Source organism: Lampetra fluviatilis, chromosome 13 (genome assembly GCF_964198595.1).
Source record: "Lampetra fluviatilis chromosome 13, kcLamFluv1.1, whole genome shotgun sequence".
NCBI lineage: Eukaryota > Metazoa > Chordata > Hyperoartia > Petromyzontiformes > Petromyzontidae > Lampetra > Lampetra fluviatilis.
In genome coordinates this window covers 4,067,835-4,089,295 of record NC_136287.1, presented here as the reverse complement: position 1 = coordinate 4,089,295, position 21,461 = coordinate 4,067,835, and the positions used below count along the sequence as shown (strand labels likewise).

Sequence of the window (21,461 nt, the reverse complement as noted above, 5' to 3'; positions counted from 1 at the left end):
CAGTTTCAGACTTTATTGAAAGTGTGGCACACAGACATGCAGTAAAAATGTATATTTGTACGATATACATTTTTGAAATCTCTTTCATGTCATTCCAAATCAATATGCAAAATTCTTGCATGTTAGGCAAATCCCATAACTAGCTGCTTCATATCTGCTTACAATGAAAATAATATACCGGCTGTGAAACACTCATTTTAGCCAATACAATGTCAAGTAATGGACTGATGCATCATTAATGTAGTAGAGTCATTGGGATCATTCTTTTTCAGAAACCAACACATATTTGCCTCATTGCTGTAACTTTATTTATTTTGCTTTTGTAAATTTGGTGACCCAGACCACTTTTGCAAATGACTCATCCTGGTCTCTGAGTTGTCACCTGATTAAACAAAATAAACTTCAAATATGGCTTTGGTTTCATCAAATTAAAAGTAGTTTCGTTGGTTAAAGCTCACTGAGAATATCGACATCGGTACACATCTTGAAAACATGCAAATAAATTCAACGCGAAATTGTGATTGCATAGCTACACGTTCATATTTTACGTAAAATTAAACCTTACAAACAACATTTGAAATAGCATTCCCCCGAACACATGGCACATGTCGCGTTCCACATGTGCTGCGGTGAGCGATGGCAACGATGCTTGTATTATGCTGTGCAGGTGTTTGTTGCGAATGGCTGCTCGTCTCCCATCACTTGGCGCAGTCGCCGCAGAAGATGTCGTCTCCGCGCGCCACGAAGCCCTTGCCGGCCATGTTGAGGCCGCAGCGCTTGCACTTGAAGCACTCGGTGTGCCACTCGAGGGAGTCGTGCGTCAAAAATTTTGCTCCCGCAGCTGTGGAAGGCAGAAGGGAAGGAGATGCATTGGTTTTGGGATCACAATCGCAGCAAAAAAAATGTTAAATTTCATCTCTAGCCCCGCCCGCTGACCCTTGGGCTACACCCATCTCAAACCTTTGTAACTCCCTGCCTCAGCAGCTCTTCCGCTATGTTTTTCACCTGATGACGATTGCTTGTGTTGCGATCGAAACGTCGTGATATTGTTATTATTTTTTATTATTATTGTGGCTTTCGATCAATGGATATCAAGCCTTTTTTCTGATATCCAGTCCTGTAGGGCTTACACTTTCATCAGGTTTTCCATATATGAAGTATATATTTACAATAACATCTTACTCCGGAATTAGACAATAATTTCGACCTTTATTACTGGCTGTGGTGGACTGGCAGCAGCTTCATGCATTTTCTGTTCTCCTTTCAATCTGTTTAAATCATGACGACTGACGGACCCCACTTCTGCCTGCTGTGCTACTGTGTGTCCTTGATGTTTTATTCTTAGCAACTTCCCCATTGATCTGGCCCCGTGTGCCACATCGGGCCCTTTGCAGTGAGCACCACACCTGTCTGGTTGGAACATAACGGTGGCCGTGAGATTGATTAGTGGCGGCACGAGACCAGCAGGAAGTGGTGGAGCGTAAAGGAGAGGCTCAACGTTGTATGCTTCCTCTAAAAAGCATCGATTTCTGACATCAGCCAAATGTGCGAATCTCGCACTGAATGCGTGAGACTTGAGAGCGGTCCGGATCAATGTTGCCCCAAATGGTCACGCGTACATATCAGAATGAGAATCTTTATTTAGACTGGAGGAATCCGATGAGCTATGAAGCTCTTTTTCCCACAGATGTCCAATGTGGGGTGGGTCAGCAAGTCACAATAGCGAACAATACAACAACAAAAACGATCGGAGTACAACATGGAGAAAATGTTAAGCGAGTCACTAAATATGAATAAAATAACGGAAGAAAATACTCTGGTTCTTTCGGTCAAGTCACGTCGGTAGAAAATAATAGATCCACGACGTTTCGATCGCAACACAAGCGAGCATCATCAGGTGAGTTTCAGCAGTCTCCCTGCTGCGATTGTCACATACTCTTAGGTTTTTCGGTAAAGTCACGTAGGTAACAGCTAGCTGTGATGGTCCCCACCTGATGACGGAGACTTGTGTTGCCTCCGAAACGTCGTGATTTATTATTTTATTTCCATTATTATTTCTATTATTTTTTATTTTTTACCTACGCGACTTTACCGAAAAACCTAAGAGTATGAATCCTTGCAATCTAGAAATTATTGTCTCACCTGATGTCGATCGCTTGTGTTGCGATCGAAACGTCGTGGATCTATTATTTTCTACCCACGTGACTTCACCGAAATCACCAAAGAGTATGGATTCCTGCGGTCACGAAAGCTTCAAATCCAAACGGAACGAAAAATTATCAGGCCACACGAATTTCCCACGTGCGCGCGGGGTCTTACTGATGGGCTGCCTGCAGTTGGTGCACTTCTTGGAGTACTTCTTCTCGAAGCAGGGCTCGCAGTAGAGCAGCTCTCCACGCGTGCACATGTTCAACCCGGCCAGTGGCGTGTTGCAGCCGATGCACACGAGGCAGTCGCGGTGGTAGGTGTGCTCCTTGTAGACCACTCCCTTCTCCGTCACCGGCTGCAGGGAGAAAAGGTTCATGGATGTCAATGAGCGAGGAGTCTTAAGTAACATCCACGGTACTACTACTGCGACTATACATTGGCGCGAGACTGATACGTGGAGTGTATTGGGAAGACCACAAGCGGGTGGGTCGATTGAGAACTCGTTTCTTTGGGACTGCTTCTGTGTGTTTGGTTTTTTGTTCTTTATCCAGCACCTTCGCTCAGCACGGCTGGTTACGTACGGTGCAAAAGAAGTTCAACATACATACATGTCCCATTGCCGTCAGAGAATACAGAGATTACCCCCCCACACACACACCTCTCCACACACACAACTGCCCCCCATGCTGCCACTATGTATGTTGAAACGTCCCAATGCAGGACTCTCATGAATAGTCTGGAGATCTTTTGAGGCTTTCCCGGATAAATAAAATAACATTTTGGATACATACGTACGTGTGCCAGTCATCCCAAGTATGTCAAACCTTAACACCCACGGCTGTCCCATGGCCTATCAACAAGCCTTCCCCAGTCTACGTGGCTTCAAAGTGCACCTAGCCTGGCACAAGCGCCACGGCGATATGTGTGTATGAACTTCTTTTGCACCGTACGTAGCCAACCGTGATAATCGGAGGTGCGATTGCCACGCAGAAATCCCTTCCACAATGCGGCTGTTTTGGCTCTTTACCTCAATGGGCCTCATCTGAAATAAGCGAACTGACTGACACTCACCGACGACGTATAACGCACAGCCCATTACTCAAACGTAAGGGGCCGTCCATAAATGACGTCACGCGATTTTGGACGATTTTTGACCCCCCCCCCCCCTTCGTCACACGTCACAAAAAGTCAGACCCCCCTCAAATATGACGTCACAAAGCTCTGCCCCCCCTCCCAAAATTAAACATGCTTCAAATCGCTTTAAACTATTGTCATTGTCGTGCGTATTTAATGTGGCGCTGCACTCTGATGTTGTATGAGAAAACATTTATTAAAAAGTCTATTAATTGTTGATATTTATTTAAAGTTGCGCATTTTGATGTGACGTCACATTTCTCAACCCCCCCCCCCCCCTCGTTACACATCGTCACAAATGTCTGACCCCTCCCCCCCCCCCCAGGTTCGTGACGTCATTTATGGACGGTCCCTACGAGCACTGTTTGCCTTGTGTATCATATGGCAGTTGCGTTGTTAATAGGGAATCGTCTCCCAGCAGTGTGACAACGTGACCTTGCGGCTTGCCTCATTCTCAAAAGTTGAAATCGTCATCTTGGTTCTTTCGGTAAAGTCACAGAGTCTGAAGTTTCAGACTCTGTCTTCTCGACAGACCTGTTCTCCACCTGAGGACGGCTGCTTGCGTTGTGGCCGAAACGTCGTGAGAATTATTTTATTATTTTTTATTTTTATTATTTTATTATTTCCATTCTACGTGACTTTACCGAAAGAACCAAGAAGATGAATCCCTGCAGTCACGAAAGCTTTAAATCGAAATTTAAGTTTAAATCGCTTCTCTTACAAACAACAGTGACCATCTTCCACTATATTCTTATAATGCAGTACTACACTACTTTATTTGGCGATGCTGACTCGGCAGTGGTGCACAAGCAGAACTTTAAAAACGAAACATATTCGTCGATAACACTGTGGTCTTAAAAGTAACGAAAATATATTGCCCCAAACGGAGCCTATTTATGTCGTTTTTCATTTAATGGCGTCGTGTTATTGACGAATGTGTTTAGCGATGAATGAGAACCCTTTGTGTTTCTACCTTGCATCCAATCTACTACGTCTTTACACCAGTGCTTCCCAATCTTCCTCGACCCACGGACCAGTCAGCCCTCAATATATTGGCGGACCACCATGCAGAAGAAGTTACTGTGTATGGTGTTTTGTGGTTAAGAAGAATAAGAAGAAGAAATTCTAGATTTGAAGCTTTCGTGACTGCAAGGATTCATATTCTTAGGTTGTTTTCGGTAAAGTCACGTAGGTAAAAAAATAAAATTAATAAAAGTAAAATAAAATATACAAATACTGTTTCTTGGAATTTCTCTCACTTGATACAGCTATCGTGCTGTGACGGTTCCACCTGAAGACGGAAGCTTGTGTTGCCTCCGAAACGTCGTGATTGATTTATATTTTTATTTTACTTTTATTAATTTTAATGTTTTACCTACGTGACTTTACCGAAAAAACCTAAGAATAGAAGAAGAAATCACAGCAATCGTAGCATCTGCACCAGTTTGGCAGGCGACTTCCCACGGCCACGTGGACTGCCGGTGGCTCGCAGGTCATGGGTCAGCAACCACTTTGCCCTACGCCACAAGGCGGCCACTCATTGAACCTATCGGCCATCCGACTTGGCGCCAAGGGTGGCACAGTCGGGTTTTTTACAATCGGGTTTAATTGTCTTTTTATATTAAACCCGATCATCTGAGATTGGGAGAAATCCGGTATAATTGGTTTTAATTGCAGAACCGCACTTCTCAACGATGGGCTTCATCCATTGCAAGCGAAGGAACTCACTGGCGCCCACGATTATGGAGAAGCTCGTGTTCATCACGACCAACCTGCCCGCCGCATTCTACGACTACCCCGTGCCCGACGGCCCCGAGTACGATAGCAGCACCGACGAGGAAGCAGCCTAAGCCTTGGATCAGAGTTTCGTATTCATTAAACCAGGTTTTAATTCCCAGAAATCGGGTTTAATTGTATAAAAAAAAAAACGATGCCTGCCGCTGGAAAAATCGGGGTTTTTTCACCCATGCTTGGCGCACCTTGTGGCAGGTGAAGCAACGAGTGGCGGTCTTCTTCTCGTTGCAGGACACGCAGTAGATCTCGTCGCCGTGCGGCACAAAGCTCTTGGTGCCGATGGTTTCCATGCAGCGTGCGCACGCGAAGCAGCGCTCGTGCCACGTGCGGCCTTTGTAAGCCACCTTGGCGACACCTGTGCCAATGTTCGGATGGGGGGGGGGTGTGGACGCAGCGAGATGGAGAGGAATTGGGAACAAAGGATGGAGGTGAGACATAAATGTCGTGATGTGAGAGACGTAGAACGAAAACAGAAAAGATGGGACACGTCCATTTGTTTTTGTGCTTAAGTGTGAATTGGATTTTCATGTTTATTAGCAACACAAATAACTCTCACTTCAGTTATTTTGCTGTGCCTTTTTTTCACCTGATGAAGGAAGCTTATGTTGCCTCCGAAACGTCGTGATTTATTATTTAATTTATATTATTATTTATTATTATTATTATAATTTAGGTTTTTTATTTATTTTTACCTACGTGACTTTATCGAAATACTTAAGAGTATGAATCCTTGCAGTCACGAAAGCTTCAAATCGAGAACGGAAATAAAGTTGATAATTGATGCGTCCCCATTAAAAAAAATACATATATATGTAACAAACCTGCCGCGGTGTAATGTATGCACGGGGGTGGGGGGGGTGGCGTGTAAGGCGTTCACCTTCGCGGATACCGCGCTTGCAGCTCACGCACGAGTCCCCCATGCCTCCTGTAGGCGATATCGCGCAACTCTTGCAGACGATCTCCTTGCCCTCGAGGAGGTACTCGGTGGCGGCTCCAATGGGCGTCGCGCACTCACTGCACTTGAAGCAGCCTTCGTGCCAGTGCAGGTTGTCGAGGCTCAGCTTCTGCACATCACCGCCGCCGTCGACCCATCGCACGGCCGATCGAGCAAGATGGTTTTTTAAATCCTTTATATTAAGTTCACTTGCTTGCACGCTTACGACCGTGCAAATCTTTCGGTAGTTTTTTAACCCACTTCCCGTGATCCAATCGAGCTGATATTTTGCACACAGACTCGTTGTGCGTGACAATTATTTTCGTGAAATTTTTTCCCAAAATGTTCCACTTTTTAGGAAAAAAAAATGTCATATTTAATTTAAAATACCAATGTGATAAAAATGAAACTCTTACTCAAGAAAAAACAGAAATTAATAATAAAATAAAACCGATGCCACGCATATAAAGGATTTATAGTGAACAACTTTGTTTTTACGGGTTAATTTTTTATGCAGCGGTGGTCGAAAGCAATTCAAGACGATTCACATCCTTCTGCCCTGTGAGTCTCTTTCTAGGTTTAATATTCGTTTGATATAAAAGTGCTTTACGTAATGGGCCACAAAGATGCTGCATTGATAAGTTTAAGCAAACATCTGCATGTTTTTTTTTTACTTACTACATACATATGAAATGTGTGTTACAGAACGCAACTTTCATAAATTCACAGTTATGTGAATGCGATCAAACGGTACGCACCTCTGCCACTCTTTGCTTCTTGTTGTCTAGGGTCGCACATTTATTGTGCGTAGGGATGAATGTACGGTACACCAAACATCACAGCGCTCACATATACAGGACACCCCTACAGGGCAAATAATAATAATACTATCAAATGTAAAACACATAGTTGTCCTCTCACCTCTGGTCCTTATATAAGACCTCGCTTGTGTTTTTTAGACAAATAACTAACGTCTTCACCCCGTACCCGTAATTTGCATACATCTAAATGCCCCTTCATTGTGGCATTTATGCCACTTCATCTTATAGCTGCTATAAAAACGATCAGCGATTTGCAATATTCAGTTCAATGGCTGTGGGCAGACTGTGGAGACTGGCTGGATCTGGTGGCCGAGTCAGTTGCGGATGGAATTTGTCAGCGGGACCTCTACAACTTCCACAAGTGCTGCAGCTCTACTGTTACGGACATGGGCAGCTGGGAGAAAAATAATGGGATGTGTGTGAAGGGACTTGGTGGAAGGGAGTGGGACATCTGCGGCTTTGTGAGCAATTAAAGAAATGAATATATCACCTATTTCTAGTTGCTACGTCAGCACATATAAATAGCCTGCTTCATATACATACAAGGGCATTAAATGTCCACTGTGTGCGTTTGGGCCGGTGTGCATTGTGCACACAGGGATCAGGACCTATACCTCCCGCGTTATAAACACGCTTGCGATGATGGATTGCACTCATGCATGTGGGTCATGTCTCGGGTGACTGAGAAGGCATGAGTGGGTTGAATGCAGGTCCTTGGGTTTTTCAAAGGTTACTGACCAGCATGCAGCATGTGTTCACCATGTCACCATATTGATGCATTCGTGTACCAATGTGTGTGTATATGTGTGTATCTCGGTGCTCGCTAACAGCACTTGCCCCAACAATCTGTTACGGCTATAATACGGAGGTTCGCTCGCTGGGTGCGAATGCCTATGCCTGGATTAACGCTGATGCCTGGCCTGAAGTGTGTACGTCCATGTGCGCGTGTGTGTGTGCGTCTTGGTGCTGTGCTTGCATTGCTGAGGTTGTTTGTGCGCGCGCGTGTGTGTGCGTGTGTGTGCGTGTGTGTGTGCGCGTGTGTGTGTGCGTGTGTGTGCGTGTGTGTGTGCGTGTGCTTGCGTTACCCGGGTGCCTGCACCGATGGTTTTGCCACAGCCCACGCACAGGAATGAGAAGAGCTTTGTAAAGCACTCGGTGCAGTACGGCTTGCACTCCCTAAGCACGTACTCCTTACCGGCGAGCGGTGTCACGCAGTGCTCACAGCGCTCCGACATTTGCGCTGGACACGCGCGCCCGCACACACACAGCCAACGCGCACACCGTGAGACGAAAATCTGCAAAGCCACCATGAATTTTGGCGTCCGTGGTCCGGCTGTCATTCACTTTCACAAATGTATGCCAACGTTGGCATGCGTAGCATTCTACTGTGTTTTAAGCACCACAGTCACCCTGTTCCAAACCGCCGTGGTTCACTTAATTTTACTGGAGACAGACAGTCTTGGCGGTTTAATAATTATTAGGGGCATTGCAATAGAAAGAAAGAAAACAACTTAAGGTTGCTTCATTGCAATTGAATGCTATTGAGAGAGGTTAAGTTCGACCTAATTTCACGTGAAAGTGATGAGGGTCGGACAGGACGCGTTATATTTGGCGATTTTGTAGACTTTGTCCACGTGGCCCCTCCTGCACACGCGGACACACGTACCCGTGGGGGTGGAAACAGTGTGTGGTAATGGAGCATGCATGGCATGGCAGGAGTTACAACTTACAAGTGCAAGGACTTATAAGTTGACCTGTGTTAACGAATTAAGGCCAGTCAGTGGCTTGTACAAGAAAACAAATCAGTGGCCATATTCTTTTTATAAGAGTTGCTGAGCACAGGGCCAAAGGTTCAGCAACAAACAGCACCATTGAAGGTGTGATAGATAAGAGTCAATGCGTTTATCGACTTCAGTGAGTTTATAAGCCACTACTTTATTGAGTCTCACCCCTCTCGCCACTTGAACATTTTAGAAGTGTCGTCTCAACTTCAGTTGAAATTTTAGAAGCACAACGCTGACATTCAGCCCTCCGTGCCAGTCCCCCCCTTGAACATATCTGGTACGTGATGATTTTTGGCGTTATCTGGAGTAGGGTTTCTGAGGTACGTGATCTCATTGGATTTAAATTGAACTGCATTAAAAGATTATGCGCACTCTGCCGCGGCCAGCAAAGGTCACGCTGAACGTTGTCTCGCATTTGGTTACGGCCAGACTGACTGACATTCGTTACACAGCCTCGAACCGTGGCATCAATAACAGTGCGATGGTAAACACACGCGAACCCTGAAACGTACAGATGCACAATATTCTCGGTGGTTCAAAATACAAAACACATGCGTGGAAACACACATGTGTTTTTTTTGTACAAACAAACACAAAAATTCGTTCACTCTCCACCAACAACTTACTGGCAACATGGACTCGGATCGATCTTAAGTTATTTGTTTAAACGGCCGATTTTAGTGTCGGCAAAAAGTATAAATGCAACACAGTCCACGAGCCCGAATTAGCATGCACACTGATTGTATGAACGTTGAGGATGGAATGGTTAGCTTTGCTTGTTATGGAATGAGCTGTGATCAGATTTACATATTGAGGTCTCATGTTTGGTCGCTTAGGAAGTGCAGTCCAGCGGAGTCATAGCAGCAGACTGTTTTGTTGGAGGCGTTTGGTCTTTTGGGTTCGGCTGTAAAGAGGGTGGCTCGAGTAGAATGTGGAACGGGAGGGGGTGGGGGGGATGTGGGGAGTGGGGGACGTGACGCTTGTTTCTAAATTTGCCCTCATCCTGATAATTTGCAAACACACTTGGCTCGCCTCTCAATGGGAGCCTATTTCAACTCTCATGGGGTGCGCAAATGTGCCTGGCCACATGGTGATATATAGGAATGTATGACTTTTAAATGTAATGTAAATGTATATGGTTGTGTGATCACGTTATTGCACGGTGAGTTTTTTTCTCTACCAGAGTGTATCTATGCCTTTGAAATATATTCATAGTTTGTTTGTATATCTACATATTTTGTTGGTACGTAAATATAGTGATTGCATGTGGGAAAGACAAACAAGATCGGGTGCAGTATTCACATATAATCACCAGTAATGGATTTTCAGTTTACATTCATGTACCTAACTTAACCGAATTATTTTATTTGTGACAAAGACAAAAACATACTTTCCACCAGTACCAGCATCCGTGCGATTCTGTGAGAATAGCATCTTAGAAAAAAACCGATGTCATTTGTCGGATGGCTGTTCTGTTTTATTTTCCATAATGAAGCGATCATGACAAATTGTGACATTTGATCCATTGCCACAGCGTTGGGATGTTTTGAATGCTTTCGTTGCCCTTCACGAGGCCCTCTCTCCCTGGCACACGCTCATGGATCCTGTTTGCTTTTTTAGAAGAGTGGAATTAGAAACTGGATTCTGTCATCTCACCTTCCAACCACACACCCTGACGCCTCACTCCAACTATCTCCACATGAATCGCGGGGCCATTGGAATCCCCTCCTCTGAGACTCGATACAATACTACTCAAGGTCTGTGCCCACATGGTTCTAGGCGAGTTTATGGTGACAATTCATTGTCATCATATGTGAATAGCACATTTCACGGATAATGACATTGGCCTACGAATATCGTACGCGCAATGTCTGCTGATTCTTCTAAAGCTTCAATAAGTTATATATCTCTATCTTTCTCATCTCTCTCATCTCATAACTTTCTATCTCATAACTTTATTTCATCCGTTTATCTCATCACTTTCTCCCAAAACATTTTCTATCATAACTTTATCTCCTTACTTTATTTCTCTTTCTCACTCTCGATGCAGTCATGTAGAGTTCCAGATACGATTCGCGGATAGCCAAAATCGCGGATAGCAAGTTCGTGAATAACGAGGAAATGCTGTATCTGCAGTGACGACTGTGGCCTTTCGAGATCAGCGATATAAATAATGGACACTGTTTAATTGACGAGTGACTTGTGCATAGCCACATCAAAGTTGAATGCAGTGTTATCGGTGGTTTCTGGAGAAAAAGAAGCCATGAATATATTTCCATGTGAACACCACCTCGTCCGGATTAGAATGTTTTTCAAGATCGAGGACATCTTATCTGATTGCGACAAGGTGAATCTGTCTTGTGTTGCTGGAACCTCAGCTGTTGGCACCAGTCCCACGATGCTGTGCGGTTAGAAACCCGACTGTTCCCTCCATCGCTCCACATAGCGTGTACCACTTCTGGGACCTGATGCAGTAACTTTATGCTCATGTATTTTCTCATTCAACAATAAAGGTTTATTTAAAATGACCATATCTCCATGACGTAAAATCCCAAAGAACTACGAAAAGCATCCTTTAGACCTCTGGGATCTATGACGGGCTTTTCGTCACGTCTTGTGAGAGTTTGATCTCTGATTGGTTAGTCCACCACAAAATCCTAGGCAATGGCTTTTTCATACATGTACATTTAATACACGAATAATACATCTAAGAAGCGTAAAACTCGTCCTCTATTATACATATACAACATTAATCGTGTGTATATGTGTACATAAATTGCACATACATACTTTCACTATACAGCATTCAATATGTACATGTGCAGCCGTGTTATCAATCCACTGCTGAATGAGGATCTTGGGGGTTATATGACCATATTTGACCACTCTAGTCAGTATGGGTTGAAGGCGAGGAACATAGACGGAGGAGCATAGAAGTACAGTACAACAGTGGATTTTGCTGCACTGCCGTCTGCTGCCCACAACGAAGCCCCGAGAGCACCCTGTCTGTACCTGGTGGTCACCCATCCAAGCATTCTCGGTGATTTGATCGTGGACAGTATTTAATATAAGCCATATTAAATACATCTTCCATTGATAAAAATGTAATGAAACAGTAAACATACCGAATATTAAAACAGCACAGTGCATGTGTTGTATATATCGATGACAGTTAAAAATGGTATATTTTACGTAAAAAAATTACAGTAGAAATAAATATGACAATAGTACAACACGTACATTTCTGTATCATATGGCTAATATTTGCAGACATTCCACAAATGCTTAAAGCACTGCGTAACAATTGTTCAGGACAATATCTTCAACACTGTTTTCAAAACTCAAGATCATAGAACTTGATATATATCATATACACAAAAAAATTTGAGGTTACATTTTCTGACAATCTTATATGCACATGTGTTAAGATATATTTTTCCTCTCTGCAAATATATAACATGTGTTACAACACTGTGATATCAATATTAGTGACAAAGGATTTTGGGAAATATTTCAGCCTGGTAGTATATTCACTATCCAACAAATTATCGCCCATTTAAATTCATAACATTTTTAAATATATTACTATCAAAAAGTGAAGTGTATATAATCACGTCACTTTTAAAACATAACAACTTTAAATTTCGATTTAAAGCTTTCGTGACTGCAGGGATTCATCTTCTTGGTTCTTTCGGTAAAGTCACGTAGAAGGAAAATAATAAAATAAAATAAACATAATAAAAGAATTCTCACGACGTTTCGGCCACAACGCAAGCAGCCGTCCTCAGGTGAAGAACAGGTCATTCAGACGCTGTCTTTCCGACAGACCTGTTCTTCACCTGAGGACGGCTGCTTGCGTTGTGGCCGAAACGTCGTGAGAATTATTTTATTATGTTTTATTTTTATTATTTTCCTTCTACGTGACTTTACCGAAAGAACCAAGAAGACATAACAACTTTATCAAACAAATATATTTTTTAAACCCCCGGTAGATGCCGCGTACATTGTTGTAAGAGGGTTTCTGTCAACAAGACTTTATAGGAGTCGCAATGATCTACCTGTTGGTTTGGAAGCTCTTCGACGAGGTGGTGGTGGCTGCTTGCTTGCTGCTGGTGCTGCTCCTGCAGCTGCTGGTGTGAGTCTCGCGCTCCCGCCTCGCTTTAAAACCCAATCCGTGACCCGTCGCAACCTCCCCTCCGATTGGACCAGCGGCGGGCAGGGCAGCTGTGAGGGCTGCTAACAGAGCCTGACTCACCGCCCATTCGCATCCGTGCAGATAGGGCATACTGGTCACAATCACCGAGGCTAAAATAAGCCGAACGCACACCCACCGCGTTAAATGTTTGTTTGGTGTTGCCTCCCGAATGGATTTGTTTTTATTGTGAGGAATGTTCACAATTGCCATGGAGTTTGAGCTTATGTAGGGAATTGGAACGATGCTGCTCGCGCGAACGAATTTACCCGTGCAATTAAATCATCAGATTTTATAACAAAAAGTGTACTCGCAACTATGAAACTTTGGTTGTGGATTGTGATTGTATATTTTTCTACAAAGAGTTTTGATTATATTATTATGATTGTTTCCTGATCATTACTTGTGAGCGTTATGCAATGTTTCGTATGCAAATGTTACGCATTATTATTCTTGACAAGATGTTTTACTTATCATAATTTTATTCACCTCTGATTCGCACAACTCTAGAGCTGCAGCTGACTTCTTGCAATAAATATAAGGCTGCCCAAAGTGAATAATTTTCAGCTATAATGTGTCGTTTCTTAAAACCATCGTGAATACATTTCAAAATCAAACACCAGTGAAAGCCCTCCTCCTCCGTATTTCAAATTGACACTATCCAGCAACCGAAAGTATTTTTCTGCTGTGACTTTATGAGAGCCATGTTTGGAGTGGTGTGGCGTTCGGTTTTATAACAGGCGGCTGATCCGTCCTAGAATACCTTCCATCTGACTTGTCACTGCAAAAGAAGAGGCGCTATTCCAGGACCAAAATAAACACCACCAAAAATACCACAACCTATCATGCAGTGGATGAAAGGACGAAACCGTGTAAAAAACACACACACACGCGCACAAATGCTCCACATGCACAACAAAACTCCACCGCATACTGGAACACTCCACGTGTGCTGCTACGCGTGTAACACTTGCAGTGACAGCAACAACGTGCAAGTGTGGGCATCTTCATACATTTACCACACCCACGTTCCCTTCCACATGCTTCCTTTCTACCTCCAACACCCCTCTGCACACATTGCAGCTGTCCCTCTCTAGGGGTTCTGGTGTGCAACGTGTCCCACATTCTGATGGCAGGGAACGCACCGTGTATTTTTAACTTGGATTCGGTGCACAACATTAATCGTATCTAATGACAAATGTGGGGGGGGGGGGGGTCCACACAGGGCCGCCCATTAGGGGGCATGCGGGGCTCGGGACAAATCACAGTTTGTGTCACCCCCCCCCTTCACCGGACACCTTCAAACTAAACCGGAATTATTGCATCTGACACCGTCCCGGTTCGCCGTACCCTTGGGAGGGATCTGACGCCACGTCAAGCCAGGCCAACCATGGTGGAGAGTGTGGGGGGGTATCAGTGGCGTGGTGGTTTGCGCACTGCACCATGAACCGCATGGGGACCTGAATTTGATTCCTAGTTACGACTAACATCAGTGGCGAGCGATATCTGAACCTGTCCTGGGACCCCCCCCCCCCGCCGCCCTCTTCACTGATCATTGTAAAGTATGGTCAACCTCATCACCGACACAGCGCTTGGAGGCCGTCATCCAGCAGTGGATCGATAAAATCTGGACCTTATAATAAATCTATATCACTACCTTCATCTTAACCTCTTATAAAGAGAGCAACCCAGCACTTCCGTTTAACACGTAGACTTTCACGACCGATGTCATCCATAATCGAGGTTTTTTGGGGTTAAATCGCGTAAATATAACCCAGCACTTGCGATTAACACGGTTGGCTACGTACGGTGCAAAAGAAGTTGAACATACATATACTGCATATCGATATGTTTCCAACTTTCGTTTCGTTGACATTTTTATTTGGCCTGTTCACCCGCTTAAGTGCTTATATTTACAAGGTACTGAAGGATTTTAAGAGCCATCACTCTATCTGAACATGTCGGCCAATTCTGTGGACATAAAACTGAGCCGGGCAATAAACGACTGACAGGGATGGTGATTTGGGGGTACAACTATCCGTGACATGTTTGTCTACCAGGTACATATAGGAATGCAATTTAATTCTCTAGTAATTGAATTTTCAGGTCACTGGCTGGGAATATATCACTGGCGTCAGGTAGAAAACAAACCTCGTGAACTTAGAAATACAATGCAATCCAACTCTCTGCTTGTGTGTCTGTCTGTGTCCACGTGTCTGTGTTTTGTATCTCTCTCAAATTTAGCAATCTTTGGAAGAACGTAATCAATCAGGTAAGGTGCTGACTGTTGTGTTAGCCGACTCTTTGTCTTGGATTGCATTGTATTGCTAAATTTACTCGGTTTGTTTTCTACCTGATGACGATTGCTTGTGTTGCAATCGAAACGTCGTATTCTATTATTTAATTTATTTTCTTTCTACGTGACTTTACCGAAAGAACCAAAGAGTAATTCCTGCAGCCACGAAAGCTTCAAATCAAGTTTCAATTACTCCCGCTTACAAAATTTGTATTGTAACGAATTGCATCGAAAGGTATACAATAAAACGCACAAGTGAACTTAAATTTCGATTTAAAGCTTTCGTGACTGCAGGGATTCATCTTATTGGTTCTTTCGGTAAAGTCACGTAGAAGGGAAATAACAACGCAAGTGTTGTGGCCGAAACGTCGTGAGAATTATTTAATTATGTTGTATTTTTATTATTTTATTATTTCCCTTCTACGTGACTTTACCGAAAGAACCAAGAAGTGAACTTAGGTCTGGTGTTTTATGATTTTAGAGATTATTCTGATATGCGTTGGCTTCAACATTAGGGTTAGCGCTAGGGTGAGATTAAATACGAACAAAGCGTTTATTGTCAAAGTGTTTGTAGTCTGATGTGAAACAGCATTCTCTCTCTGTAGTGACACACTCAGAGACACGAGGAGTAGGAGGCACTCTATTTATTCTCAGCCTTCACAGCTCACAAGAGGTAACGACAACTCTCAGTCAGGACAGCTGGCAGACTGCCTGACTGACGACGCCGAGAAGGTGAAGACAGCGACGAAAACTCCAGTAGCACGACGAGGGGATCCCACTCCAAGCAACAGCCCCGTGCCTTCGCTCGGGGTCTCCTTTTATCCTACCAGCGTGGCCTCGCTCCGCCCTGGGCCACGCCCCCCTTCTAGAACCTACTAGTAGGTTCCGGGGCTTCCCTCACGCGCCCCCTCTGTGACCTCTCCCCTACACCCCTCTCTCTGACTTATCACGTGACCTGCTGACAGACAGGGCTGCGGCAACTGCAGATCCCCTTCTCTGCCAGCAACCAGCGCTATTCTACGTAGTGACCCCCCATTCCATGTCACTACACCTCCATAAATAACAATAAAATATAGATTTTGATTTAAAGCTTTCGTGACTGCAGGGATTCATATTGTTGGTTCTTTCGGTAAAGTCACGTAGAAGGGAAATAATAAAATAATATAAAACAATAAAAATTCTCACGACGTTTCGACTGCAACACAAGCACAGAAAGTTGATTTCACACCTGATGATGATTGCTTGTGTTGCAGTCGAAACGTCGTGAGAATTTGTATTGTCTTATATTTATATTATTTTATTATTTCCCTTCTACGTGACTTTACCGAAAGAACCAAAAATATGAATAACAAATATAGTTTAGCTTTAGAGTACTGCATTATATACTGTAACTGTATCTGCACAGAAATTTGTGAAAACATAAATTTAAGGCAGTGCCATATTTTGTAAAGAAATATTTGAATGCAGGTCATATGTATGTATGTTTAACTTCTTTCGCCCGGTACATAGCCAACCGTGCTAATCGGAGGCGAGCAGCAGCATCTGTAGATGTCTGATGTGTTTCTTGGTTTGCTGCATGTCGTATGGCATGAATGTCTGAGAGCTTCATAAGTTCCTAAAGTTCCTGGAAAATGTCTCAGCACGAGGAGCTCGGAGCAGGCTATGTGGATTGAAACGTCAGACATCATGCGGAACAACCAGAAAACACGTCGGCAAAGCTGCGAGAACGTATGCAGAGTATTGTTCTTCGTCCTTCTTTTAAGATGCAACACAAATGGGCACGAGCACAGACTTAATCCCCTTCATTCGAACACAACCCCCTGCAACTCTACACTTGCTCATGTTCCTATAAATACAGTATAGTGTGTGCCAATACGGAGCTGGCACGAGTATCGGAATGAATTCACAAATTCACTCAAGTCCGTGAGGAGCTTCATTTTTAAATCCCCTATCAGCGCACATTCCCTAGCTCAGGAATGTGATCTTGTCTCGTCGACCACTGGAGCTTGTATACGTGTCATCTGCTCAGTGACACATGCTTAATAATCGTCTATTGTTACCAATGTTGAGGTTTTTAAAAATAAATATAGCCCACTTTTATCTTTTACCCGGTGTCATAAAATAAATGTTCCCCCCTAAATATTCGTTCTTACGAGGAACAAATTTTTTGGAAAAATTGTTTCCCACTTCTTTTTCCACAAAAAACGATCTATCTTTGTACATGACGTTACAACCATTCCTTTGTTAAACAATACCTTTATTTTAAAACCACTTTCCATACTTATCTGTGAACACGTTGCTCAGTATAGCTTTGCGTTTTCATACCATCTGTTTGGTCCTAACCTTGTCCAACCAATGTCGTGGCTAATCCATGACCTTTAACCTTAGGATACAAATAAATAGGGGAAACAACTCTTAGTGAGTGTGGACAAATGCTCATTCCCCTGGAGAAACAGTATTCTGGGCAACCAAAACTCTTTTACAGCAACCAAAATCATCACTTGCGCACAATCTTGGAGGTTATTTGTTATTTAACCAATTATTTGGCAACGCTGTGATGGCAGTGGTGCACAAGCACACGTAAAAAACTGTACACATTCCTCAATAACGCTGCCATAAAAAAATATTATATGCAATCTTTTGGACAAATTCGTGCTATGAAGAAAGGCCATTTGCATGAAACGTCTCCTATTATATATTAAAGCGAGTTTTATTGACAAATGTATTGCGTTATTAGATACATAGTAAATAGTGCAATTTCATGTTTTCATACTGCCGCTTTCAACTAGGAAATTCGTAATAGGTAGTGTCCTATTTAAAGCAATTATGATTACATGTTTCATTAAACTGTAACCTCTCCAAAAATGGTCTACTAATGAGTTTCAGCTAAATGTCAAGACAGCAAGCCAGAAAAACTACCCCTGCTAATCTTCCATTTTCTCAGCGGCCCTGCCATACACCAGCAAAACATTATACGTGCATACTTGCCATGGGAAATGTCACCCATACCCTTTGCCAAAGCTGTAAACTTAGCCATGACTATAAATTATATTTTAACTGTTTTGCTGATTGAATACAATGTAGAGCACTAACCTGTACATGTAATTTAAGAGACGGCAGGTTTTCATTCAAAAGATGGGATAAACTGGAATGTTTTAATTCCCGGTGTAGTTTAAATACATGAGTCTAATGCAGCGTGTCTTGAATTTCGATTTAAAGCTTTTGTGACTGCAGGGTTTCATCTTCTTGGTTCTTTCGGTAAAGTCATGTAGAAGGGAAATAATAAAATAATAAAATTTAAACATAATAACAGGGCTGTTCTTCACCTGAGGACGGCTGCTTGCGTTGTGGCCGAAACGTCGTGAGAATTGTATTTTATTATGTTTAAATTTTATTATTTTATTATTTCCCTTCTGCAGCGTGTCTTGTTTTATTACTGACTTAACACCAATGTAGAGATTTGGTAAATGCATTGAAGGAAGGAACTGTGGTGGCAATTTTTTATAACATAAATTTTTATTGTAAAAAAAAAAACAGGTTCACTCTCTCGAGCATGATTTGAAACAAAACCAAAGAAAATTTTGTTTGATGTGATCCTAGGGGTCAAAAGAACCCTCCAAATGTGTAAACAAATATATATGCATTTTATGGCAGTCATATATAGCCTAGGAGTCCACCACAGTGGAAATGATGTATGGGAAAGTTAAAACATATTGTTTTTAAACGTGTTTATGTTGCCATTGAGAGAGAAAATCTCATAAATGTGGCCTTCTTTTACAAAATATAAAATATTTCAGTTTACAGAGAGCCATAAATATCCTCGGTAGGTGAAGTTGTGTGGTCGTTAATATCAGTTAATATTTAACAGCAAACAAGCACATTGAAAAATAACACAAGTAGAACTTCTTCAAAGTAATTATATGTTTTTGTCTATCAGCCTGTCGGTTTTTCAAACGAATATTATCAAGCAGTCATTGTTTTTTGCAAGCAAGCGCTCAATCGGTTTTGACATTATGGCTCTCATAAGTAGAGTTAGGCTTGTTAAACGAATGCTACTGGATTTCCAATTAGTGTTCGCAAAATCACTCTCTTGTGTATGATACTTTAAAATATATGTATAGGGGCCGTCCATGAATGACGTCACGCGACTTTGGACGATTTTTTACCCCCCCCCTCTCGTCACACGGCGTTACAAAAAGTCAGACCCCCCCCCTCAAATATGACGTCACAAAGCTCTGCCCCTCCCCCAAAAAACATATTTCCATTTTGAAAATAAAACATGCTTCAAATCGCTTTAAACTATTGTCAATGTAGTGCGTATTTAATGTGGCGATGCACTCTGATGTTGTAGGAGTGTTGTTATAACAATTCTATATTTATTTAAAGTTGCGCATTTTTATGTGACGTCACATTTCTCAAGCCCCCGCCCCCCCTCGTCCCACATCGTCACAAATGTCTGACCCCCCCCCCCCCCGAGGTGCGTGACGTCATTTATGGACGGCCCCTTATATATTCAGTCGCAAACTGCTAAACGTGACAACCACTGCTTTGTACATAACACAATAACCATTCAATGTCTCCATCACGTGTCCGTCTCTCCAAATAACACGTATTTCGTACACAACCCATCATACCTATGACCTTCGGTGGGAACATTCATTGCAGCAGTAATGAATCACGACAAGCAAACTGTGGACCGCTGTTGACACACGATTCGGTGTCTCACAGTTAAGACTCAAAGCGCCATCTAGCGGTGCGTCCTGCTGCCACCACACTTAAAATTCTAACTTAGCAAATTTTGAAACACGTAATCAACCAGGCTATGCGTTAATTGTGTGTTAAGTTGTTAACCGACTCTCTGTGTTGTATTACATCACATTTCGATATTTTGCTAGGTTATTTAATTTTCGTGTGCCTGTCTCCTAATTTTCAATTTTGCGTGCCCGTTTTCAATTTTGCGTGCCCGTTCCACATTGTCATCTTACTTGCAACAGCAGTACGTTGCCGTACACTCATTGATATGCTAATTCTCTCTGCCCCCTCCCTCTCTCCGTCCCCGCCCCCCCTCTCTATATTTAAGGGACCGTCACAGAAACGACCCCTCTCTTTGTGCCGATTTGTGTCCTCTCTCTGTGTGCCGTTGTGATGTCTGTCTGCTTGTATGTCTGTCTATAGTTTTCTAGTTAGATTTTTGTTGCTATTTCTTTTATACCTGATGATGATTGCTTGTGTTGCAATCGAAACGTCGTAATATGTTATTTTAATTTATTATTTTATTTTTAGACGTGACTTAACCGAAAAGAACCAAAGAATAATTCCTGCAGTCACGAAAGCTCCTAAATTAAGACTGCTGCCACCAGTTGGTGACCTCTGTATTTTTGTATTTTACCAGGTAAGGCTCAAACTGAACTTTCCAGTACAGCTTTTTTTCCAGAAGCGACCTGACCATCACAAATGACAGCTCTACGAAGTGACTTATATTTTGATTTAAAGCTTTCAAATCTGCAGGGATTCATATTCTTGGTTATTTCGGTAATGTCACGTAACTTTACCGAAAGAACCAAGAATATGAAGTGACTTCTGTGGAAATTTACAGCAGCCAAATACTCTAAACGCGTGGTTTTTATGTGGAGGGAATAACCAGAGGACCCAGATACAAATCCACGGAAACCACGGGGAGTGAGACACGCAAACTCCAAATGTACACGGGTCAGGGTCGGGATCGAACCCACGACCTCCTTGTATACCGGGCGAGGTAGTTAACATCTCTCCCTGTGACCTCTTGCAGTGCACCGTTGCTTGGTCTTGATGCGAAAAAAAATCCGTCAGTATTTCTTGAAGTGCATTGCGATAAATTTTGTCTTAGTACATCATCAAAATACATACCCTTTGACCGACTGGCAGGCATTGAGATAGACGAATAAGTTTCGTCCTTATTAAGACTCGTTAACACAATACAGTAGTCACCAATGCTTTATGCTACAAAGTCTGCCACAGGCAACCATACACGTTATATGGGATCTTCACTTCAACACTATAGGGCCCGTTAACTTGGCTAACGCTACATTGGTATTGGCCAAGACCGTATCCATGGAGTCAACATTGGGGGGGACCAAATCTTCCAGGGGGTCTGGGTTTCCCGCCCTAGAAAAAAAAAAAATCTAAATTTGAAAACTCATTTCCTGTCTAAAATATAACAAAATTTCACTAACACACAGGATGGACTTTTTATTAATTTTTTACAATATTGTCGAGTAGTGTATTGTATTACATTTCTGTTTTTTACCTTTTCTTGTTTCATTGTATGTAACGGCAGAGATTCGGGATTAATAAAGTACAACCATAACCACAATGATAT

The 21,461-nt window shown here is 42.7% G+C and overlaps 1 protein-coding gene across 1 annotated transcript; it reads right to left on the bottom strand.

Annotated features, from left to right (window-relative positions):
* Positions 1–4: 4 nt before the first annotated feature.
* LOC144935444 (four and a half LIM domains protein 2-like) lies at positions 5–12,825 on the bottom strand. Its single transcript, XM_078862083.1, has 6 exons — positions 12,674–12,825; positions 7,917–8,071; positions 5,954–6,140; positions 5,262–5,431; positions 2,320–2,503; positions 5–841 (listed from the first exon to the last, which is right to left on the bottom strand). Exons 2-6 carry the CDS (start codon positions 8,064–8,066, stop codon positions 699–701), a joined length of 834 nt encoding a protein of 277 aa, XP_078718209.1. The 5' UTR covers positions 8,067–8,071; positions 12,674–12,825; the 3' UTR covers positions 5–698.
* Between the last annotated feature and the right edge of the window lie 8,636 nt (positions 12,826–21,461).